Below are 26,666 nucleotides of genomic sequence, written 5' to 3' on the forward strand. Positions count from 1 at the left end.
ATTGGGACTTATAAGAGTTAAGTAACTTGCCAAGGGTCCCACAGCTAGTGGCAGAGCCAGAGTTGAAACCCAGAGTTATCCAAATCCAAAAGCTTGTGCTCTTAACCATGAAACTACACTTGCTCTCACTGTGCTCACCGATGCCTGACCCTGGCTAGCACCAGCTCCACTTCAGCCACATGAAATAAGATTTAGCATCATGCCCACGCTCAGAGCATCTGACCCTCATCATACACCCACTTCAATCTTGTAACTCCCATCTTAGCATAGGCTAATTGCTACGGTCTCACCTAGTTACAGAGCTGAGACAGGCCACGCTGATCCAAGGGCAGGAGCACTTGGCTCCCTGCCCTGTTGCCATAGTCACTGCTGTGCGTGACAGGCCAGAGGCGTGGATTACAGCCCAAAGCAGGAGGCTAGAGGCCTGCAGGTAGATACTGTTCCCCACGCTGCCAAGGGACAGAGCTGTCCAGACTAGCCTACAAGGAACAAAGCAGCCCTCGTTCCTCCTAAGTATGTTCCTGCTGCACACTGATGGCATATCAGGCTTTATTCTGTTAAATGAAAAAGCAAATTAAACACCAATACGTACAGTGCTGTCTTATTATTGAAAAACAATGTGTTTGCATAGGCAAAGAAAACTTCCAGAGAAGAGAAATAAAACTGGTAATAATGATGACTTCTGTGCAATGGAATTAGGGGCAGGGTGATTGGTATCACGTGGTTTTGAACAGTTTGCACCTTTCATGGTTTTTTTTATTTATAAGTTATCCAGTATTTTATTACCTATTATATCATTTATATGGTGAATGCTTTATAATAAATTAATTATTCCACTAGATTAAGCTAAAAATAACCTATACTGCAAGAATTTTCATCCCAAACTTCACAGTGTTGCTTAGAATTTGTGTCCTCATAGCTTCTTGTTTTCTTCTTTGTTTTTAATTTTGTGTCAAGTGTGAATCAGGCAAGCACCTTTCATAATTTAAGAAAATTAAAGGAAAAACATGTCCACTGAACTTCACAGTAAGGCTATACCAAAACAGCCTGGGACAATCATGAAATCTAGCCTGAAGAGCTTACTAAAGGGTTTGATGAAAGCCCCTTACTGCGGGCCTCAGCTGTAGGTTGAAGAAACAGACCCACAGAATTTTAGGATGGTGATATATCCACAGTCCAGACAAGTATATCCAACTGTATTTACTCTCCAGCAGAGAGGGCACATGCCCCTTAATCCTACCTGTGATTGGCTTCTGTTTGTACCCTCTCTGTAAATTACGTCCACTCCTTCATGCCTGCCAGAGCTCCTGCGGACACAGGACACATGTAAATTCAACTCGAGAGTGAGGCATAGTTCACTCTGTGCTGTGAATCAGACCAGGAAATCACTGGAAGTCTTATAGATTAACTGCCTTCCTCGAGCAAAGAATAATCCTCAGAAATTCAAAGCAAAAGGAGGGGATATGGGGATATATGTATACGTATAGCTGATTCACTTTGTTATACAGCAGCAACTAACACAACAATGTAAAGCAATTATACTCCAATAAAGATGTTAAAAAAAATTTTTAATTTTAAAAAAAGAAATGCTAGGCTTACTTCATCTTCACCTTTCCCCAGGCCTTATATTTACAAAGCACACTGAAATTTACAACACCTATTCCCATGCAGGTTCTCATTTCACCCTCACAATAACCCTGTACAAGCAGACTGAGTAGAAACAATGCCCATTCGATACAGATCAGGAGACTGAGGCAAAGAACAAGGAGACTTAACTAACGGAACCACCTAGAATGATAGGATCACAAGTCAGAAGCCACAAATACAGACCCTTAGACCACTCTTCCATTTATTTATTCATTCAGGTATTCACAAATATTTGTTGACTACCTATCATGTGACAGCTCCACAATATACACCGGTGATACAGTGGTGAGCCCTTGGGGTGTATACAGCCTGTGAGAAAGACAGACGTCAATCAAATGATCAAAAACCACTCTGTAGGGCTTCCCTGGCGGCGCAGTGGTTGAGAGTCCGCCTGCCGATGCAGGGGACACGGGTTCGTGCCCCGGTTCAGGAAGATCCCACATGCCGCGGATTGGCTAGGCCCGTGAGCCATGGCCGCTGGGACCGCGCGTCCAGAGCCTGTGCTCTGCAACGGGAGAGGCCACAACAGTGAGAGGCCCGCGTACAGCAAAAAAAAAAAAAAAAAAAAAAAACCACTCTGTCGATAAACAGTTTATGGTGAAACTGTAAAACACAAGAAACTTCTTTCTTTTGTCCTGAAAATTAAGGATAAGTAGAAATGAACTTGATATTCGAGAAATGGCATGTACAGAGATCCTGCAGCTTAAACGAATATGGTACTTAAAGAACTAAAAGAATGTAGTGTAAGAGGAAATTGAAGAAGGAAACATGGGCCAGACTATTCAAAAATTTAAGCTATATTAAGGATTGTGACTTTTAGCCTAAAACTCATAGAAGGCCATTAAACGAGCTTACATGTGTATTGGGGTGAGAAGGGCATATGGTGATCAGGTTTGCAGGGTGAAGTCTTTATGTATCGCCCTAATGTCCATGAAAAACTGCTGCCTGTGAAAATGACTCAGATTCAGTGTGCTCACCTACCTCCTTGGCCTTGTTCTCTTATCAGCTCCTGCAGGCTCTAGTACATATCTAATTAGATACCAATAAAAGAAGCAATAATGACAAATGCCCTCCTAAATGGGGGTCCCCTACCGCCCAACCCTTTATTTCACCATCAGTAGTTTTTAATGAGACCTTGTGATTGCGAAGTCACCTTAAAGAACACAGAGAGTTTATCACCTTGAAATAGGGAATATCAAAATTTATATTGGAACAGTGTAAAGCCAGCCGTGTAACACTGGAGACTGGTGTGACCCATCTATTTCACGTTTGAAGAAATGGCCGAATGGCTCATTTGCAGTCAGTCATGATTTAAGATTAGGTCCCTGGTCATTACACATCAGCACAGAGGCACATGCAAGGCATACCAATCATATGAGGATAATGGGCCATTCGAAGGCCTGACCCCATATTATCTCTGTGGGATTGAAGTCATGAACCTGTCTGTCAACATTGTAGATTCCAGGAAGGAAGGAGAGTCTTTAAATCTAAAAATCATTTCACATAAGCTTTCTAGAGTCCAAAGACCAACAGTGGTTGGAATTTATAACAAGGTCGATTTTGGTGCAACAAGGAAGCAGCCCTTTGAAGTGACCAGCCTCCCGAGGCTGAGAAAGTAATACATGGAACTCGGCCTTTGTTGGTTTCAGTTTATAAATGGGACGGCTTACACTTCTTCCATGAGAAGTTAGAAGTGTTATCTTGTCACATGGGAGTGTTAAAAAGATAGAGGAGGAGAAAGAGGGAAGAAGGTAGAAGGGATTGGTAGAGAATAATCTCCCTGAGAAAGGAGTAAAGCTGGGCTTCCCTGGTGGCGCCGTGGTTGAGAGTCCGCCTGCCGATGCAGGGGACGCGGGTTCATGCCCCGGTCCGGGAAAATCCCACATGCCGCGGAGCGGCTGGGCCCGTGAGCCATGGCCGCTGGGCCTGCGCGTCCGGAGCCTGTGCTCCGCAACGGGAGAGGCCACAGCCGTGAGAGGCCCGCATACCGCAAAAAAAAAAAAAAAAAAGAGTAAGGAACGACCTCTGGACTCTGGCTCCAGCCTGCCACTGACTTACTATGAACCCCTGGACGAGTCATTTCTTTTCTCAGCACCTCAAAAGTCCCTATCTATACGATGCAAGAGCATCTACCTCAGAGTGCTTTTACAAAAAAATCAAGTGAATATATAAATCACCTCTTAAAAAAAAAAGTCCAAAACACTAACCTCCACTCAGCAATGACTGAGCAAAAAGCCTGAGTTTTTCCCAGCATAGTGCTGGGCCTCTAAGGGCAAAATATCAAAGAATTCAAGAAATTGGAATCATAGATTGCCCAGCTCCTTCCTCGCTTCCGCTTCAAAGACAGCACCAACTTGGAGAACACTGAGTAACTGCATGAGCTGTGCTGGGGACACACCAGAATGAAACACAGCCCAAGGCTCTTAACCTCCAGTGGAAATGAAATTCCATTCTGGGTAATACCAGTATTCTGAGTATCCCAAAGAAGCCAGCTCATGGCCCCAACTCCAAGCCTGTAAGTTCCTATGTGTGAAATTTGCTGTCAGGTAAGTGATACCCTCAGACTAATAGACTCTAACGAGTAGAGATGCAACAGGACACTCCTGAGGAAGAGTTCGAGACAGCATCACACAGGCCCTTTAAGGAGAAGGGAAATTATTTCAACTCTAATTGCCCCAGAAAGCCCTCAGTTGAGGGCCCAGGCACATTAACCAGCTGGCTTAGTGGCTCTGGAGCTCCATCTGGGAGTCACACTCGCAAGATGTTAAGATGGATGGGCTGAGAGACGAAAGTCAACTGAACTGGGGGTTAGAGCAGGGAAAGGCGTGCACGGAAACCTTGTCCTTCCAAGGCTTCTCATCTTCACACCCCATCCCCTAAGTGAAAAGCAGCCGAACAGGTTCAGCTATAAATCTGTTTCCTTGCCTCCAACCGCTCTGCCTATTATTTATAACGTTAATTTAAGTTCCCAGAGAGATAGATGAATTTCTTTCTGGTAGTGTGGAAAGTCAGTTCTTTTCAGTGACAACATCTGTACCCCTGGTCTAACTAGAAAACTAATGTAGTATTTGGAATTCTTTTTCCTTTCCAATTAAAAAGGCCTCATGGCTGGCTCATGCATTTTTTTATTCCCCAATGCTCCTTTCCAATGAGTGAAGCATAAAAGGAAAGAGACAACTAATGTATAAATGTATTTTTTTTTTCAAAAATACGGTTGCATCATACATATTGTTCTGGTTTGACTTTTTATTTTCTCTCACTGCTTTCCTTTTTAAGGAATAACCATACACATCCATCAAAAAGGGCAGAGTAGAATTGTAACAATAAAGATGCAAGCTTCAATATTTTCTCCTACAAGAAAACATTATTTCTCCTGCAGCCTATTTCCCCCTCCATTCATCCTGTATAGACCCATGCCCATGCAATACAATCACAACTCAAGATGTGTCTGAAGGCATGTAGATGAAATCACTATAAGTTGGAAATGAAGTCTTATTTTCCTTCCTATTTTAATACATCTTAGGCCCCATGTATGCAATACTGTGCCTCCTTATTAATCTCCTCATGGCCTCAGGTAGCCAACAAACCACCAGATAAAGAGATACAAACCACCTATTGTATTTCTTTTTAGCCCTTTCCATTTGCAATTTTGAAAGCTCAGGAGTACAGGTGGATAGGGGGAAATGCAGGCCACTCTCTCATTATCCATTTCAATTGATCCTTTCACCTCCTACTTCTCTGTGCCACTGAGGCCACGGTTGCCCAAAAGCATATTTAAACCCACCAGGCAACAAGAGGAAAAGATAAAGGTTTTGGAAAAGACAAAATTAGAAATAGGTTTATCTACTGATGTCATTAGAAGATAGGGCAAAGTTAAATTTGGAATCCACCTAATGAGGTTGGGATGAATAAGCCACAGGGTACAAAGCATGAGTGGAAGTGTGAGGGTCTCAGCCAGAATGAGACAGCCAACATGGTAATGTCTGAGCTGTCACAACAATTAAGCAGCCACTCTCTACTCTGCCAAAAAGTCTACAACATGGACTGTATTAAATTGGCCACCTAGACCGTTAGATTCATTCCCTCCCATTATTTAAGTCTTTACAGCTTGGCAGCAGCAAAGGCTTTTTTTCCTTCAGTATTCAGAGGATGTGTTATGTTTTTTAACAGCACAACTATCCATCATCTGCTGACTACAGTACACTGCTCTATCCTGTAGGTTACCAAGCTACCAGGGCCTCCATAGCCAGGGCAGCCTGTACCCTCCAAAAAGGCTGTCTGCTGCCACATGTCTGGATCAGAATATGTCTGAAAGAAAGAACACAAGGTGGAGGGAACAAAATGCCAACATGTCTTAGATCCAAAATAGCATATTCAGCATCTACTCCAGCAAGAAGGGAGACAAGTGAGAAAAAAAAAAAGATTGGGCAGCTACGGTAAGTAATCTTTGCTCTCCGGCAGCACGCTGCACTGTCAACCCAGGTATCAATTCAGATGACTGCAAACCCCCTGCCGGTCTACTACAGAGGCAGCCCTGTGAAGGTGGCATGCTGGGTTGCTCTCCAGGGTTCTGAAGGAAAAAAAAAAAAAAAAAAAAAATCATACCCTAACTAGCTCATCTAGCTCACTGTGATGAGCTAGAATCAGAGAGATGCCCAGAAGCGTAGAGGTGGAAGAAGATTTAGAAACAATCTGGTCCTAGCCCCTCTTTTTATACCTAGGGAGCTAAGGCCCAGAGACAGTAAATGAATTTCCTAGGGTCATACAAATTTAACAATTTCTTTCATCTCAAGTTTTCAATCCAGAATGTTTTTGTGCTAGAAAGCCAGATTTTCAAAGTAGAGAAGCGAAGAGTATCTATTTTGTTTAGGAGACTCAGGAAACTGTAACATATGAGTTTCCTCATTCACCTGCTGTATTTACACCTCCTCCTAAAAGCTCTGACGATTTTGGCTCATGGCTTGAGGAGGGGCGAAGTAAATCTTTGAACCTCTTCTGTCACAGAAATATAAAAGGAAAGACACCATACCACATTCTCAAAGCCCTGCCAGGACCAACGAAAGATCGTGTTACATTGGAGGGGATGTTTCCTTCCCCATTCAGCCTCAGTTACATATTTTTAAAGAAACTCTGCAATTACTTATTTTTAAAGGGACTGTGTTGGCATAAAAACCGTGCACCATGATGTTGCAGTACCTACCATGGAACTAAAAGACAAACTACTGGGGAACCATGCCTAGGATTTGGCAGTCAGAATAACTTCAGGGACCTCAAACCCTACACTGCACCACCGATCCACATTAAACACTAGATCCTCATCCACGGGACACGAGCCACTGTTTTTATACAGGTGAAAATCTGGCTAAATTGTATTCATTTTCAATATGATACTTTAACATCTTTTCTATATGATGGTATATGCTTATAGTACTTCATGATGCTGTGTGTTCATATAGTAGCTTGAAATTTTCTAAGGATTTTGCACACACTCTCTTGCTACATTCCTACAACAACCATATGGTAGAAGAGTTACTATTACTCCCATTTTACAGATGCAAGCAGAGTTTCTGGCATAGGGAGGGAGGAAAGATTAGAGGACAAGACGATGGGAGGAATCTTCAAAGAATGTAAGACACAGATTTCCTGATTTCATATCCCTGCATCACTGCATTTAAGTCACATTTTATAAATGGCAAAACCAAGACAAAGGTCCAGCATTCGCTACAAGTTTAGGTTAGACCACAGAGCCCATATGCCTGGTCACTTGGAGAACAGCTTTTCTTCCCCTGTCCTCCCCTCCCCTGTCATATTTCCTTCTCTGTCTCTTCCTGCAGGCTTTCTCTCACCGCCAACTTCATCCACTCACCCATACATACTCTTCTCTCACCAGCACTATAAGTGGCTGTGTAATGCTTATAAGATGAACCTCATTCTAAGCCCAGTTCTCATATGACTGGCATGGAATCACATCACACAGTGGCAAAAACTGTAAAGCTGCAGAAATTGTCATGCATTTTCACCTGGGATGGTAAGAAATTGAGAGGCTATTCCATGTCCCCAGGAGCTCTTTCTCCTGTTGTCTCCAAGACCTGATTGTCTCTAGCAGAAATCTAGCAATCCATCGTGCACTTACAACATCCCTTGCACTGTCGCCTTGTACTGTTAGTTAAATTTACACGTGGGTTATATCCTAGCTTCCTAGCTTGCTCGTCATCTCTTCCTGGACAGAAGAGCTGGTGCTACCGGGTTAGCTGGACATGAGGCATATGCTGGATTCTCAGTTTTAATTTTGATGATGAGTTGTGTGCACGTGTTCCTGTTTGTGAAGTAAATAATCTGTCAGTAGGAGAAGCAGGAGACTGAGAATCTTGGCCTGGCTCCTTTGGAAGCGTTGGCCTTTGATCTTCATCTCTTAATTTCCCCCTCCTTACTCTAGTGCAAATGTTTGTATAAAAGAAAGTTGAGTACATTATACGTGACTTAACTACCTTAAGGAATGTGTGGTTTAATAATATGATGTTTGTAAACACTTTAGGAGCTCTCTGGAAAGAAGATGCCGTGTCACCATATTTCATTATGAAAAACCTAGAGATACAAACAGATGCTCACATCCTGAAGTTACTCTGAAATATTCAAGAGGAACCTTGAATTACTGACTTGTTCAGTGATTTATAGAAAGTTTATTTTCCTGGTTCTGCATGTTCTTCAAAATCAGTTGTACGGAAACACTGAATGCGCTCTGCAGTGAATAAATAGCGTGCGTTAGAAGTAAAATCTAAATATGTTTACTGTCTAGAATATAATCATTAACGGTCAGAGTGACAACTGGGCTGCAGGTGTGTGTGTGTGCACACGCGCTCTGTCTACCTGTGCACATCTGAACAAATGAGGTGAGAGTTCAGAGCTCCATTACAATGGGACTGTGTAAGAGAAATTTTTGCAGCAGTGAGGCAAGAGGAGGTGGGATTTGCGTGGGGAGACCTGCATATTGCAGAAAGTTCTGGCTGAAGGCTGGATACGTGTACCATTTGAATGGAAAACACTTTTGAGTCCATGCCTCCACTGTCACTTCAAGACCAAGATGCTGGGAGTAACGCTTTTCAGTTCTCTCTACTGCTCAGCTGCTTTTATGAGTTGTCAGAACAGCCTGTGCACAAGGCTTCCATCTGAGTCCACGATTTTTCTGATATCCAAGGACCAGGGCCAATCACTGGGGGGGGCCTGGTGGCTTCAGAATTCAAAAGTACTGGACAAATAAACCATGGATTTCCTGATGGCAAGAACTCCTAATGCTTTGTATCTCCACAGCCTGGCAGAGATAGTGTGTCCAATACTTTCATTGGATGGATTGATTGAAAATTAAGAGGTACCAAATAAAGAGAAGGAAAGAAAATCCCTTTTGTGGTGAAAGAACTCTTAGGCCCTGAATCCCCAATGTCAATGGATTGTGGGCTTTGAGTAATGGGGAGAGGCCACGGGGTGAGCCGAGAATGCAGCAGGGGAAGCTGAGGAAGATTAGTTCAGGCCTCCTTCTCAGCTTTGTTGGCAACTATTATTACCAAGGCAGCTAAAGAAAGACCTAAGGCAGTGGAGATAATCAGGCTGACCACCCAACTGAGTGGTTCCTTTTATGTTTCTAGCTTGAGGTGATCTGCTACCCACACTCTGGGAGTTTCTAACTAGGCCCAGCTGAACAGCTGAAGCAGGGAGAAAAGTGTGTCTCAATAGCAAGCAGAAAGTGTTCACCCACCAACTAAAATAGCGGTCGCTTTTCTTGTGACAATTTGTGTTATTAGGTCTGAAAGGGCTCTGTTTCTCAATTCTAAAAAAGGTAGAAAATTCTGCTACATTCCAGTTCCTCAGAGCAAAAGAACTGCCTGGCAATCTTCTCTTCCTGATTTCAAGTGTTTTTATGGTTCCTGGACCTTCTGTAGATTCTCTCTCCTGGGAAGACTTCCTGGCATGGTTATAACTTTGTCTTGGGAAGGACATGAATTTCAGAGGCAGAGAAGAGAGAAGACAAGGCTGGGAAGTTAGATCCTGGTTCACAGTTTTGGCTCTATGCTTTTTATGTTATGTGATTGAGACTGAGTTACTTACCATCTCGGAGCCTTTCTAATCCCAAATCTGTAAAATGGGTCTAATGAAATTGCCCCCACACCACATGGCCGTCCTAAGGAGTATTATACTTAGCACATTAGCTGGCCTATGGTAGATGTGCAACAATAGATGGAGGTCCCTTCCCTTATGCCAAGGCAATGGGTTCCATTAGTAAGATTCCACATCTTACCCAACAACTCCAAAGACTGGCAATACAAGACAAGGGGAGAAAAATACTAGAAATAAAGAACAAACTGCTAACACTGAGTCTGGCTCTTGCCTTGCCTCATATTCTAAGTCCAGTGACAATAGTCCCTCCCATTGGAACTGAGGTTACATTCTATTTCTGCAATCCTCCTGCTGCTAAATGGCAGCTCTAGGATTTGATTTTTTTTTTTTTTTTGGCAGCACGCGGGCCTCTCACTGTTGTGGCCTCTCCCGTTGCGGAGCACAGGCTGTGGACGCGCAGGCCCAGCGGCCACGGCTCACGGGCCCAGCCGCTCCGCGGCATGCGGGATCCTCCCGGACCGGAGCACGAACCCGTGTCCCCTGCATCAGCAGGCAGACTCTCAACCACTGCGCCACCAGGGAAGCCCAGCTCCATCATTTTTAAATGATAAAAATAACAGCCTGAGTGATGAATTCATCTATGTAAAGCACTTAGCACTGTCACTAGCACAGTCAACACTCAATAAATATTATCTATCACATCACCATTTATCATCTACCCAGCACAACTCTAGCAGGTGACAGGTTGAGAAGAATAAGACAGTGTAACTTTAAGGGTAAAGGAATCAAAAAGGAAGAATCTCACGGCAGTATGAAATACATAGCTTAGAGAATAAAAATCAGCCTTTCTGAATTCACTCTCTGTGAGGGTGGCCTAGATGAGTAGTAGAGCAGCATCTTGATAAATAGACCAGAGCTTCTGCCGCCCTAAAATCAACCAGTGCTGGCTAGCAAGAAACTTCTGAAGAAGATATGTTTATTCCATGTAATAGACACTAGCCCACCTTAAACTTTCCTCCTCCCTACTGGGGATCTGCTTCAGGTACTTATATTTCCAAGGTCCCTCACTTATTTGTTGCAGCCCAGCCTGTCCTCCAGCTTCTACCCACCCTCTATATTTTTCTTCAGGGGAAAGCACGAATGCAGTCCCCCACTACCACAAACTATGCAGTCGAGTTTCCCACATTTGGGGAAACCACAGGTGCCCCCTCTATTTAAACCACGGGTTTTCAAACGCGAGTCCATGCACCAAGGCTAACCTGCCTGCCTAGGAACTACCCGGACAGCTCATGAAGAATATGGTTCCGCCCTCAGAGAATCTGATCCACTAGGTCAGAGATAGCACCCGGTTACTCATATGTTTTTTATAGGTTCCCCAGTAATTCTTAAGTGTACTCAGGTTTGGGAACTCTGTTTCTAGACTTTTCCTACACCAAAATCAAAATTTACCTCCTCTATGGCCCAGTCGTTCCCAGCCTCTCTTTCCCTAACCTATCTAAAAAACCCATTTGTGTTGGGTCCATAAATCATTAACTGGCAACAACTTTATGCTTTCCCTCCAAGATCTTACATAAAAACATGTTATGTCATGAACCAAAGTATAAAAATTCTCAAGAGAAGGGAAATAATATTTAGAATCTCCTCAATCCATTCCATATAAATGGGGCTGACCCTAAAGCATACTGTGGGTTCCAGCTCTCCTGCTCTCTCCCTACTTTCCTGGTAGAGAGGCCAGGATATACAGTAAATGAAAGTTTGGAGACGAAGAGACACCACAGATGTGCAGAATAAATAATAATAGAACAGTAACAACCACCACCACGTACTGGGTGCCAAAGGCCAAGCACCACCCAAAGCACTTCATGTGAATTATCTCTTCTAACATTAGCATCTGTGAGTATGTGCTAGCATTAGCAGTCCCAAAACTGGGATGAAAAGATATTAATGTGCCCAAATTCCCACAGCTAACAAGTGGCTGAGGATGGCAGAGGAGACTATTTCAGAGGGACCAGAGCATTTTGCAGGCAGGAAACCTTCGATTAGCAGAGACATATCCTCTCTCCTCTTTGCCTCTTCTCTAGAGAGGAGAATATGGGGAAATAGAAGATAAAACTTTTGAAAAGAGGAAACAAAAAAATTGCAAAGCAAGGAAACAGTGGTGTCTCCAGGACTTTTCATTTGGGAATTACTAAACGAGGACTTCGAGGCTCCTTTCTGGCCTATGGCATAGGGGGATATGCAGGACCCTTCTTCTCTCCCATTGGGGCAGCATGAGTGGTGGGTAGCGGGGAGCAAGCGTGCTCCCTGACAGGCCACTTTGGTTCTAGAGAATTGAAAGACCCAATAAGCTCTTGAAGGTGGAAGTGGAGTTAGTGACTGAGGGCTGGCTTTACCCAGACTGCCCAGCCCACGGTAAAAAGGAGTTTGTGGTTTCTATGGAAACGTGGTCCATAGGCACACACATTACATCTAGTTGAAGCCACGATTCTTCAGAAAAATCCAGAAAGCGTCCGAAATAGATGACATCAAACTGTACCAAGACTCACTTTAAGATGGCGGGACTTCCCTTAAACCTGACACTAGTTTCTGTTCTCTGCCTCTCCAGGTCCTCTTCTAAAAGAGACTGCAGAGCTGGAATGGCAAGTACATTGAAGTATCATCTCATCAGAAATGCCTGACCTTGGATTATGCTTCCTTCTACTGGGTGCCGGAAGGGAGGCTGTCCCCAACATGCCTGTACCTTATCCTGGGCCCAAGAGAACAAGTTCTGTGGCCAAAGAATCATTTGAACTTTGACAGTATCATTAACAAAAACCAACAATTCATAGCTACCTTGCAGCACCAAAAATTCTCTATAATAGGACTCAGATCACTATCCGTAAGGACTTTCAGTGGGCTCTGGAGAAATCAAAATATTCCCCTTGACCACCATCATCCAGCTGTCCAGCCACAAGTGATCCAATAGAGACCAACACTGTCCTTTCTTCAGCTGGCAGTCAACCTCCCTGCCCAGGGACGGACACAGGAGCCAACATCTCCTTCTCAACCCAACCCACAACCTCCTGTGAAAGCCCCGACTTCAAAATAGTCCTGCCATCCTCTGACAAGCTGGGAGGCTCATTCCTCTGCAGAGGATAAATGGTATCAATTCCAAAAGATTCAAAGAACAGCCTCTTTAAGAAGTTGCCATTTGGAAAAGATATTTAAGCAAAGCTGTGCTTGATGAAGTCGAATAGGATTAGCCGCTCCACTAGCACCGCCTTCTCAGATTCAGTCGAAGGTAGACCAGCTCATTCGCTTCCAAGTGGAACGAACTCAACAACAATATATCACACTTAACTGTGATCACAGCTCCATGGAATTCCAGCTAGTACCTGGAGTACACCGAGGTGCACTTAATATTCCCCCATCTATAATCAACCTTTCGTACATTTCTTCCTAATTGCCGGATATGTTTCCATTTTAATGAACTGTTTTCTTAACATATTACAGATGGTCATTCCAGCACGCCTAATGGCCCATTTTGGTTATGTTAAATGACGATTAGGGTCCTTCGGTTTGTTTCCCAGCAAGGCTTGGAGGGGGTTGGCTTTATCCCTTCCCCATTGCTCAATTTCAAGGGCACAATCACGAAAGATCAAAGGCAAAGTCATACCTGTTGCAGTCGACGTGGAGCAGGAGATGGGAGGCACTAACTGATAGTGCGACCTTGTGCCACTGTCCGTCAGCCATCCGGTACGGAAGTGCCTCTGTCCTGGGCTTGCCGTTATGTATGTAGTGGTATCGAATCTCATCCCTCAGACCACTGCTCTCCAGTTCGAAATAGCTGTATGTAAAGAACAAAAACGTGTTTTATTTTACAGAGCCATCATCAATCCTCATGACTTACTACTTACTACCAGGGTTCCCAGAATCTAAAATTAGCTCAGCTTGACCCAAAGAACCACAACCCACCATCAATTGTACGGTATGGAACCCAATACACCTTTTGTCTGGGAGCCCTCACGGTGACAGCTTGAAGCCCTGAAATGGAGACTGAATGATCCGCTAATTAGCAAAGCTTGGTGCAGTGTCGCTTAAGCATAGTTCAGAATGGAAATAAACTGTCAGAGAAGAGATGAGTAAGGCTTTTTTCTTTTTTTTTTTTTTTTTTACTTCCCTCTGGACAAGAAGCTATAAGTGAAGAACAACTCTTAGATAATCAATAGGGGAGCAAAGTTTGAAGCTACTCACATATGTGTCAGTATTTCAAAATTTCATGGAATGAAACATACAATTAAGTTTTTCTTTCCCCAGATTGTTACCTTCTTTTTTCAGACCCGTGAAAAACTTTGAGCACCACCACTGTAGTCTGCACTTTAGTCATAAAAGGCAGCCAACTTTGGGACACCCCTCAGTCACACACCAGGGCTGATACTTTCAGGGTTGGCAGGCCTACTTGGTCTCCGACGTGGCCCTTCTGAAACGTGTCACCATGATCGTCATCAACACAGGGCCCAATCTCACTGCCGAGCACTGCACTAGGCATTTAACATATACTATCTAATCTATCACTCACGAAAAACTGTAAGACTGATATTACCCCTTTTGAAATATTAAAAAAAAACTGAGATTCCGGAATTAAGTAACGTACCCAAGCCAGGATTTAAACTCAGGTCTAGATGTGACAGTCTACGTACTTTATACCAGTTTGGTGCCCATCCCAGAGGCACAGGACAAAGTACTAAAGATGGCCTCAACTGGCCCTATCTCCCAGCAGCTTATTCATACAGACAACTCAAGAACTACTCACCTAGACAGATAACCAGGTGCAATCCCAAGATCTGCAAGGACCTACTGCTTCTCCTCTAACCTGCTGAGTTGGCCTGACCCCACTATCCCGGGCACGTTTAATCCAGAACATAAAATGCATCTTCCATGAGGACTGAGATGAATATATCACGAAACTCAGCCTCTATTATGCACAACTTCCAAATCTCACGTCACAGATGAAAACAAATGCACATTTCTTGCTCATCTTTCACAGAGATCTTCCCAAGAGAGCACTGCAGGGGAAGCAAAATCAAGCCCAGCCTCTGACTATCTCATTTGCACTGTACAGAGAATCAGGCCCAAGATGACAAATTGAAAATGTTACTTGTACTATTGCAGCCGCCTCCTGGGCCCAGGTACATACTTACTAGTAATAATATAATACATATTTTTTTAAGACTACTAAGGAGGAAATCCCTTAATACAGAAGACATTCATTTTAAGAGAATTTCCCAATTTTTTTCTAAGCAGCCAGAACACTGGAAGGATCGAACAATCAGAAGACTTAAAAGGTCAGGAAAACCTTAGAGGTTATCTAGTCATTCATTAATTTATTCGTATCATGACTGAACACATAGTGAAAAGCCAAGATAGGATTTAAAATACAGATCCTGTTCTCAAGATGCTTTGAGAATAGTGAAAAAGGAAATAAAATGTGTGCCCCTCCCTCCAAAAAAGCTAGAAATTGGACTAAGAGAAACAAATGGGAGGCAAAGCTGTCATTTTAAAAGTGACTGGCGGGCTTCCCTGGTGGCGCAGCGGCTGGGAGTCCGCCTGCCAATGCAGGGGACGCGGGTTCGTGCCCCGGTCTGGGAGGATCCCACATGCCGCGGAGCGGCTGGGCCCGTGAGCCATGGCCGCTGAGCCTGCGCGTCCAGAGCCTGTGCTCCGCAACGGGAGAGGCCACAACAGTGAGAGGCCCGCGTACAAAAAAATAAAAATAAAAATAAAAGTGACTGGCATGTGCTGGAAATGGGCCAAGTGCTTTCATAAACATCTCAATTAATTTCTTCAAGGTAAAGATTATCATCACTATTCTACAGATGAGTTCACAGATGATCAGAGATATTAAGTACCTTGCCAGAGACCACACAGCTCCTGTATGGAAAAGCAGTAGGACCTGACACCTGAGACTGTACCAAGATCAACACATCATAAGAACACTTTCAATCACTTTATTTTGACCAACAAGCTACTGCTGGGGGAAGAGACATGACCTTGAAAAGACCTCAATCAATGACAATCAAAAATACTCCAGATAACATGAATCATAAAAAAAAAAGAAAGAAAAAGAGAGGCATATATATTTAACAAGATTTGATCATTATTCCTGGGGTTATGGCCTCAGTGCTCAATGTATTATAAAGAGATCTTTAAAGATCATTTTGCAATGAATTGGAGTAAGTGGGTACCCTTGGGATAATCACAAGTATACAGTTATGAGAAAACAATGTGCCCCAATGTTAGGCAAATGGATACTTGTGTCTTGGGGTAAACTATCTGACAGCATCATGCACATATACAAAAACTGCTGTATCTCAAACAACTTGGGTGAAAGTCAAGATGATGTGTTTAATTTAAAAAACAAACAAACATGTCAGGGTTGAGAACTGCTTACAGGTGACAGTAATTCCCCAGCATTTCTGGCCTGCAGACAGGGCCAAATCCTGTGGCCTGAGAATGCTCTCAGGCAATTAAAAAAAGAAAAAAAAAGTTGGATAACTGCAGAAGTGGCCCTAGAGATGACAAAGAAACCAGATGGCTAAGTGATTTCTGGATAAAAGTGTTTCATGAGGGACTTCCCTGGTGGTGCAGTGGTTAAGAATCCGCCTGTCAGTGCAGGAGACACGGGTTCGAGCCCTGGTCCGGGAAGATCCCACATGCCACAGAGCAACTAAGCCCGTGCGCCACAGCTACTGAGCCTGTGTTCTAGAGCCCATGAGCCACAATTACTGAAGCCCGCGTGCCTAGAGCCCGTGCTCCACAACAAGAGAAGCCACTGCAATGAGAAGCCTGCGCACCATAACGAAGAGTAGCCCCCGCTCCCTGAAACTAGAGAAAGCCCGTGCACAGCAACGAAGACCTAATGCAGCCAAAAATAAATAAGTAAATAATTTTTTTAAAAAGTGTTTCATGAGTGCTGGGAAGGGAAAAAGGCAGGATTTCCAAGCAGTAACCCTCTGCTAATACAGATGTACGGCTTAGTCCTGAAAGCAACATGGAGGAGGTGGCCATTCAGCCTGACAGTGCTCGACTGTAGCCTAAAGGGTAGACTCATGATTTGTAGTAGAGCCTTGTTACTCAAGGATGGTCCACTGACCAGCAGCATCATCACCTGTGGAAATTCAGCTTATGGGGCCCCAATCAAGACCCACTTGAGTCAGAATCTGCATTTCAATAAGATCCACAGATGATTCATGTACACATTAAAACTTAAGCAGCACTGTGGTAGAGTACACCAGGTGTCGCTTTACTTCCTGGCCAACTAGTCATGGTAAGGAAGGAGATGTTATGAGCAAGTAAGAGCCATGTGGTGCTTGCAGGGAAAGGAAGGCCACTGGAAGAGATGGTAAGCCAGTGTCCAGTGAGCTCTCTGCCCCGAATGCTTTAGGGTCCTCCCAGGAGTTTGCAGGAAGGGGCAGCTGTATGGGTGATAACGTTACCAGCCAGATTTTGTGAGCAGCAATTCTCCCCTTAGCCTGGGACCTCAGCCAAGTGTGCTGCTCTACTGAACTGTCTTGGCTCCCAGAGAAACCTGTGCATCCTTCAAATATTTGAAAACAGCAATGACAGCCACTACAAAGTGTTCTCTTTCAGACCAAGCATCCCCAGCTCTCTCTTTTATACTCCTGTCCCCCACCCAGACTGAGTCCTTCCTGGTCAAGGATGCTGTCTTAACTACTCTTTGCAGATCCTTCCCCAACTTGGTCACCACGATCTAGGTATGGTAAAACGGATCAGCTTCCGCCGTAAATACAGCATCCGGGAATAAAGACTCCTCCTCTGGGCTGTACACAACTCTGACTGCATCCTAACGCTTACACTGACTTCCAAACGTCTAATACTACAAGTCAGTTTGATACAAGATGCTATGAGGGTGAATCATTCCCATCCTGTATTTACATAGCTCAAGTTTTTTCAACCTAAGGGCTTGCTTAAGTGCGAGGCAGACCCTATCCAGAATCAGCATGAATAATTCTCCAAAGCCCACCCTTGAGTATTAATCAGTTACTATGAACTGAAGTCAAATTTCACAAGACTGCCTGAATCCCATGCTATATTCATAAATAAAATGTAGAACAATAATTCCAAATGACATAAATAGGTTAAGATCAACAAAGTTATTTTTATTAAAATATTTGGCATTTTCCTGAAAACATACCACGGAATCCATTTCTTGAGAATATTAGATAGACAAGATAACTATACACACTCAAAAGTTTGAAGTGGTTATTGCTGGATGAATGTGTTTCTTCCATATACTAGGATGAAAACAGCAAAAGTTAATTTTAAAATGGTATCAAGAAATTCCCTGGCAGTCCAGTGGTTAAGACTCAGTGCTTTCACTGCTGTGGGTCCAGGTTCGATCCCTGGTCGGGGAACTAAGATCCCACAAGCCTAGTGGCACGACTAAAAAAATAAATAAATAAATAAAATAAAATGGTATCCAGTGCTAATTCATTAGTAAAGACAGAAAGTTTCTAAGCAAAAGTCTCTTTTCCAGCGATTCCACAAGCATATATATTGACTATTGGAGAAATAACTAACATCCCCAAAGAGCTCCAGAGTCACTGTAGCACTGGCTTACTTTCCAACAGCTCTCCCGTGCCCCTGAACAACCACCTCCTGGAAGTCTGGGTGGGGAGGTCACGGCAAAATGGATTTGGGAAACAAGGCCACTCCTACCCAATGTGTGTCCCTGGCAGGGTTACTGGGACAGGGAGAAAGCCAGGCAGGCCACTACCTACTTTCTGTAAAGGGAAACAAATCACAGGTATAGGAAGCACCTGTGTGGACCATTCCCCCAAATCCGGAAAAATATCAAAGATGATTAAAAGAAAAATTTCCTAGCATATGGTCTAGAATTTTGTAGGACCTTAGGAAAGGTTAATTCTACCTTTAACAATATAGCTAATACTTCTTTAATAACAGCCAAGCAAGACTCTTGGGCATATATCCAGAAAAGACAAAAACTCTAACTCGAAAAGATACATGCACCCCAACGTTCGTAGCAGCACTATTTACAATAGCCAAGACACGGAAGCAACCTAAATGTCCATCGACAGATGAATGGATAAAGAAGACGTGGTGTGTATATATACACACACACCCCCAATACATACATATATACAATGGGATATTAGCCCTAAAAAAGAATGAGATAATGCCATTTGCAGCAACATGGATGGACCTAAAGATTTTCATACTAAGTGAAGTCAGACTAAGACAAATATCACATGATATCACTTACATATGGAATCTAAAAAAAAAATAATACAAATAAATTTATTTACAAAACAGAAATAGACTCACAGACATAAAAGTCAATCTTATGGTTATCAAAGGGGAAAGGGAGGAGAAGGATAAATTAGGATTTGGGGATTAGCAGATACAAGCTACTATACATAACATAGATAAACAAGGACCTACTGTATAGTACAGGGAACTACGTTTACTCTCTTGTAATAACCTATAATGGAAAAGAATCTGAAAAACAGATGTATCTATGTATAACTGAATCACTGCTGTACATCTGAAACTAACACAACATGATAAATCTACTATACTTCTGTTAAAAAATAATAATAGTCAATACTTATGGTGCTTATTACCAGAAAATGATTATAGGTCTTTATATTTCATATCAAAATAATCTCTACCGCATCCTATGAGGTATTTATGTATTTGTTATTTGCTTTGACACTTCCACAGCACTATGTACCAGGCACTATTCTACAAATATTTACTTATTTAATCTTCACTGCAACCTCAAATATTACCAACTATTACCATCCCCATTTCATAGAAGATGGAACCAAGACACAGATTAAATAACTTTCCCAAGGCTACACAGCTAGGTAAGAGCAAAACTAGGATTCCAACGGGGAATAGTCTGGCCCCACGGTTCCTGCTTTATGCAGCCTCCCAAGTCCACACTTTTAACCACTACCTCACTTTACAGAAAAGAAATTTAAGATCTGAAGCTCGTACAGGTGACAGAACTATGACGTAAACTTCGGTCTGACAGACACCAAGTGGATGCTCCCAATGGCAACATTACTTTCTACTGTGTAATGAGGCTTCAAGTATATTACCTCTAATTCTGCCAACAATCTTCAATGCCAGTAATTATATTCACATGAGAAGTATGGGAACTGAGGCTCAAATGAGAAAATCTCTTGCCCCAAGTCACATTAACTCCTAAGATTTAAATCCAGGTCTGCTGAATTCCAGAGCCCATGTTGTTTCCACCACACTGTGCTCCCCTCCCAGATACAGTGACATGACCCTATCAGGGTCAGAGGGCAAGTGAATTCAGGTAGCCCCCATCCCTGGTCCCCACGATGCCACGGCGTCCCCCATTTCTCACACCATGAGGAAATCATACATGCACCCCAATGTTCGTAGCAGCACTATTTATAGTAGCCAAGACATGGAAGCAACCTAAATGTCCATCGACAGATGGACTCATGTGCAAGCCCCCATTCCTCACAGTATGAGGAAATCATCATCTACGGACAGAAACGCTGTAGCTATTCCTAGAGAAGCTCTTTTCCCTCTCCTGGCCCTTTGCCCACCGCTGGCATAATGAAGAGAAGAAGCCAAAAATACCAGGAAGGTATATTATGTCCTACCTCAGGCCAGGGGCTCAAGGACTATGTGTACGGAAAAGAGGCAATGGCACAATTTTTAAGTAAATAATAATACAAAGAGCACTGGCCCAAGGATACCAAGATGTGATTTCAACCTTCAGTCTGCTATAGACAAGCCATGTAATCTTTGGTAAATATGTCTCTGCCTCTCCGTGCCCCGGTTTCTCATGTCTGTTAAAGAAAGTGATTAGATCTGATCCACAGAGCCCTAGGATTCTTTGGAAAAGCCTTAGAGGCTAGCACAGAGGAAAAGGATGGGGACACAACCTCTTTTTAACCAGAGCAGCTTCACTCTTACCTGTTATATAAATTGGAGTTTCCCATAAGTTTGTTTGGATGAAAGCAATCTGCTTCCAAACACCATGGGGAAATCATGGTGTCAATAGTCTTAAACCACTGAACTAAATAATCTTTAATAATCTCAGGTCTAAATTTCTACAATTCCAATACTACTTTGCAAACTGATATACTTTAAAAGAAACTGAATAATTGGTTGCTTGGTTAGTTTCATTCTACCCTTGACCTTTCTGGCAATGCTTAGGTTCCAGGTTCCTTAGCAGCCTGGGGGATAGAGGACAGGAGATGGCAAACATGGCAAATGTAGCAGATGTAGCTAATATTCACACCTTGCCTTTCTCCCTGGACACACACCGGACTGTATTTCTCAGTGCCCTTGAGTCTAGGGGGGTCCATATGACTAGCTAGCTGTCACCAACAAAACATGAACAGAGGTGATATGAATGACCAACACTAGGCAGTTAAGAGAAGGGTGTCTTATCTATGCCAGTTGCGGAGGGCCTAATAGAGGATTCAGAGCCCTTAGTGGGTGGTGGTGTCATTAGATGGAGTAAGTCTGAGTCCTCAAATGACTGCAGGAACACCATTCCTCCCATAAGGACTAAACAAAAATAAAGCTGTATTGTTAATAATCCACAGAGATTTAGAGGCTATTAGATTACCTTGACTTACCAATGAGAAATACAGCAACATGAAACTGAGGAAAGGTTAAAAAAACTGAGAAGTAACCATGGACATGAAGCTATTGCTAGGCTATAAATAGAAAGGAAGGACAGGAGGCATGAATACAGTCATCTCCAGTCCTATATAAGATAGATAACCTGCATTGTATGGCCTAATATTCTGTTGGGCAAATGATATCTTCCCCAAAATAGTCACAGTGGTATCGCCCATCTCATGTGGTCTTCTACAATGCAACCGTGACTTGTTTCCAATTGAAAGGAGGGATCTATGTCCCCTCCCCTGGAACCTAGGTAGGCTTCTCAGTGCTTTAAGGGCAAAAGTGATGCCTGATGACTTCCAAGACTGGATCATAAAACATGGTGCAGTTTCTATCTCATTTGCTAGAACACTTGAGCTTGAAGATCTGAGTCACTGTGTAAGAACCCTGACACCCCTGATGCCATCATGCTGTAAGACAGGCCAGTCCAGACTGGGCAGACTACATCTAGGTACTCTGGTCAACACCTCCAACTACCAGGATAGACCCCAGCCAGCCACCAGTAAAAATACGAGACATATGAGTGAAAACCCATCCAGATGGTTTCCCCAGCTGTCCACTCTTCCCAACTGAAGCCACAAATATTGTGGAATAGAGACAAGCCATCCCTCTCTGGATACTGTCCAAAGTTCTGACCCACAGAATCTGTGAATGTAGAAGTTTGGGGATGACCTGTTACTGAAACTGGAACACTCTAACTTCAGGTATACAGGTTTTACAACTTTAAAAATTGAAACTATCTTTTAGGTATGTGCCTACTAAATGCCTGGGGCCACTGGCCACTGGCCACATGATCAAATCTCAAAGTGCCAATTTTCTGCTTACAGCCCCGCAGACTTATAACTATGCATTTTCTTCCAACATAAAAAATGGAATTCTGCCCAGAAAATGCAATGGAAACAGTATCAATAAATCATATCTTTTAAAATGCATCATTTTCAGTAGCTATTTAAAGAAATAAATACTGAAGGAATACATTGGTATCTTTCTCACTAACCCTTTTTTTTTCTTGTATCAGGTCCCAACATTTTGGCCTCAAACATCATGTTCAGTGAAATGAAGTGGTCACCTCGTTGGTCCTTTTATAAATCAGGTATCTTCTGTGGGTTCTAGCCCCAAGTTCTCTTCCAGTCTACAAAGTTACCAAGTTAAAGGATACTAATTTATCTGGACAAACTTCCATTAATACCAACTTCTGTCTCCTTTTCACAGCAATGTGTGTAGTAGAAAGAGGACAGACACCAGAAAAAACATGCCTAGTATATACGAGGGGCTTCAGAATCTAGCTGGCTTGTGTTCAATCCCTGACGCAGCCATTTAATCCCTGTGTAAATGTGGACAAGATACATCCTTTCTCTAAGCCTCCTTTTCTTCAACAAATAGAAAATAATATGCCTCACAGGTTTCTTTTAAGGAAAAAAAATGACATAACATTTGGAAGTCACCTTACAAAGTGCCTAGTGTCCACTTATTTCTTTCTGCAAACATGGAAACAAACAGCCTCATAGAAGGGTGATGCTGATGAAAGAGTCCACATTCTGCTTTTTCTCAGAAAGAATGTTTCTCTGCCCTCCCTCTTCCCTTGTTTAGATTTGACATGATTTTATTTGCAGTTGTAAACTTACATATTACTTCTGTACTCGATCCTCTTAGCAAACATCTAGCAAGAAATTAATGGTGACAGCAACTACAAACTGCCTCCATTACTGAAAATAAAACATTTATGTGAAAAGAAATGTAAAAATCAGGTTCTTTACCCCTATTCACAACAGTTCCGTGACAGTCTTAAAAATCATGGGAGTAGGCATGCTATTCTTAATGAAGGAAAGGCTGGCTTCTAACTTTCCCAGATACGGAGAACCAGGAGAAAAGACACGGAACCTTGGAAAGCTAAGATAAAAATTTTTAATTTAAAAAGATTAAAAAGTTCACAGCTACCGATGAGCTAACAAAGGGGAGAACGACTGTCAGCATTTGACTAAAGGCCTCCAAATACAGTCAAATATAAATACTTGTTAAGCAACCCAGCGCAAGGTATGGAGCGCAGAACCACACAGCTGTATCTTATCTTAAACCTAAGGTATAGCTCCAGCTCTCCAGGAATTCAAAATTAAGATGTTTCTAAATGGTAACAGTAGTAGCTGTAGTAATGGTCAACACAAATATAGTACTTTCTAAACTACTAAAAACTTCCTAAAGACTTTAAAGAGAACGAATATTATTGTTCTCAAACAAGAAATATAAAGTCTTCAGTTTTCTTAACTCTGTTGAATTTTTTTATTTTTATAGTTCAAAAATAAGTATCTTAAGGGCTTCCCTGGTGGCGCAGTGGTTGAGAGTCCACCTGCCGATGCAGGGGACACGGGTTCGTGCCCCGGTTCAGGAGGATCCCACATGCCGCGGAGCGGCTGGGCCTGTGAGCCATGGCCACTGAGCCTGCACGTCTGGAGCCTGTGCTCCGCAACGGGAGAGGCCACAACAGTGACAGGCCTGCATACCGCAAAAAAAAAAGTATCTTTGAGAAGATAAACAAAATTGATAAACCATTAGTCAGACTCATCAAGAAAAAAAGGGAGAAGACTCAAATCAATAGAAATAGAAATGAAATAGGAGAAGTAACAACTGACACTGCAGAAATACAAAGGACCATGAGAGATTACTACAAGCAACCATACACCAATAAAACGGACAACCTGGAAGAAACGGACAAATTCTTAGAAAAGCACAATCTTCCGAGACTGAACCAGGAAGAAACAGAAAATATAAACAGACCAATCACAAGCACTGAAATTGAAACTGTGATGAAAAATCTTCCAAAAAACAAAAGCCCAGGACCAGATGGCTTCACAGGCGAATTCTACATTTAGAGAAGAGCTAACACCTATCCTTCTCAAACTCTTCCAAAATACAGCAGAGGGAGGAACACTCCCAAACTCATTCTATGAGGCCACCATCACCCTGAGACCAAAACCAGACAAAGATGTCACAAAGAAAGAAAACTACAGGCCAATATCACTGTTGAACACAGATGAAAAATCCTCAACAAACTACTAGCAAACAGAATCCAACAGCACATTAAAAGGATCATATACCATGATCAAGTGGGGTTTATCCCAGGAATGCAAGGATTCTTCAATATACACAAATCAATCAATGTGATACACCATATTAACAAATCAAAGGAGAAAAACAATATGATCATCTCAACAGATGCAGAAAAAGCTTTTGACAAAATTCAACATCCATTTATGATAAAAAACATCCAGAAAGTAGCCATAGAGGGAACTTACCTCAACATAACAAAGGTCATATATGACAAACCCACAGCCAACATCGTCCTCAATGGTGAAAAACTGAAACCATTTCCACTAAGATCAGGAACAAGACAAGGTTGCCCATTCTCACCACTCTTATTCAACATAATTTTGGAAGTTTTAGCCACAGCAATCAGAGAAGAAAAAGAAATAAAAGGAATACAAAGCAGAAAAGAAGAAGTAAAACTGTCACTGTTTGCAGATGACATGATACTATACACAGAGAATCCTAAAGATGCTACCAGAAAACTACTAGAACTAATCAATGAATCTGGTCAAGTAGCAGGATGCAAAATTAATGCACAGAAATCTCTTGCATTTCTATACACTAATGATGAAAAATTTGAAAAAGAAATTAAGAAACACTCCCATTACAAAAAAATAAAATAAAATACCTAGGAATAAACCTACCAAAGGAGACAAAAGACCTCTATGCAGAAAACTATAAGACACTGAGGAAAGAATTTAAAGACAATACAAACAGATGGAGAGAAATACCATGTTCTTGGATTGGAAGAATCAACATTGTGAAAATGACTATACTACCCAAAGCAATCTACAGGTTCCATGCAATCTCTACCAAACTACCAATGGCATTTTTTACAGAACTAGAACAAAACACTTCACAATTTGTATGGAAACACAAAAGACCCTGAATAGCCAAAGCAATCTTGAGAAATAAAAACGGAGCTGGAGGAATCAGGCTCCCGGATTTCAGACTATGCTACAAAGCTACAGTCATCAAGACAGTATGGTACTGGCACAAAAACAGAAATATAGATCAATGGAACCAGACAGAAAACCCAGACATAAACCCATGCACATATGGTCACCTTACCTTTGATAAAGGAGGCAAGAATATACAATGGAGAAAAGACAGCCTCTTCAATAAGTGGTGCTGGGAAAACTGGACAGCTACATGTAAAAGAATGAAATTAGAACACTCCCTAACACCATACACAAAAATAAACTCAAAATGGATTAAAGACCTAAATGTAAGGCCAGAAACTATCAAACTCTTAGAGGAAAACATAGGCAGAACACTTTTTGACATAAATCACAGCAAGATCCTTTTTGACCCACCTCCTAGAGAAATAGAAATAAAACCAAAAATAAACAAATGGGACCTAATGAAACTTCAAAGCTTTTGCACAGCAAAGGAAACCATAAACAAGACGAAAAAACAACCCTCAGAATGGGAGAAAATATTTGCAAACAAAGCAACTGACAAAGGATTAATCTCTAAAATATACAAGCAGCTCATGCAGCTCAATATCAAAAAAACAAACAACCCAATCCAAAAATGGGCAGAAGACCTAAATAGACATTTCTCCAAAGAAGATATACAGATTGCCAACAAACACATGAAAGGATGCTCAACATCACTAATCATTAAAGAAATGCAAATCAAAACTACAATGAGGTATCACCTCACACCAGGCAGAATGGCCATCATCAAAAAATCTACAAACAATAAATGCTGGAGAGGGTGTGGAGAAAAGGGAACCCTCTTGCACTGTTGGTGGGAATATAAATTGATACAGCCACTATGGAGAACAGTAAGGAGGTTCCTTAAAAAACTAAAAATAGAACTACCATATGACCCAGCAATCCCATTACTGGGCATATACCCTGAGAAAACCATAATTCAAAAAGAGCCATGTTGGGCTTCCCTGGTGGCACAGTGGTTGAGAGTCCGCCTGCCGATGCAGGGGACACGGGTTCGTGCCCCGGTCCGGGAAGATCCCACATGCCACGAAGCGGCTGGGCACGTGAGCCATGGCCGCTGAGCCTGCGCGTCCGGGGCCTGTGCTCCGCAACGGGAGAGGCCACAACAGTGAGAGGCCCGTGTACCGCCAAAAAAAAAAGAAAAAAAAAAAAAAAAAAAGAGCC

General features: G+C 42.4%; 1 protein-coding gene and 1 pseudogene across 3 annotated transcripts in view; both read right to left on the reverse strand.

Moving 5' to 3' along the window:
- The window catches only part of NELL1 (neural EGFL like 1), an 867,563-nt gene that overhangs the window by 726,693 nt on the left and 114,204 nt on the right, over positions 1–26,666 (reverse strand). For 2 of the 3 annotated variants that reach the window (XM_027115177.1, XM_027115176.1), the window contains exon 4: positions 13,412–13,582. The exons of the other annotated variant lie outside the window; for it this stretch is intronic. In XM_027115177.1, the coding sequence (XP_026970978.1) occupies positions 13,412–13,582 (171 nt within the window). The remainder of the gene's footprint in view (positions 1–13,411; positions 13,583–26,666) is intronic. 3 annotated transcript variants of the gene reach the window in all.
- On the reverse strand, positions 10,882–11,034 carry LOC113625260 (uncharacterized; annotated as a pseudogene).

Source organism: Aethalodelphis obliquidens, unplaced genomic scaffold, assembly GCF_003676395.1.
Source record: "Aethalodelphis obliquidens isolate GAN/ISIS:26980383/991018 unplaced genomic scaffold, ASM367639v1 scaffold14, whole genome shotgun sequence".
Lineage (NCBI taxonomy): Eukaryota > Metazoa > Chordata > Mammalia > Artiodactyla > Delphinidae > Aethalodelphis > Aethalodelphis obliquidens.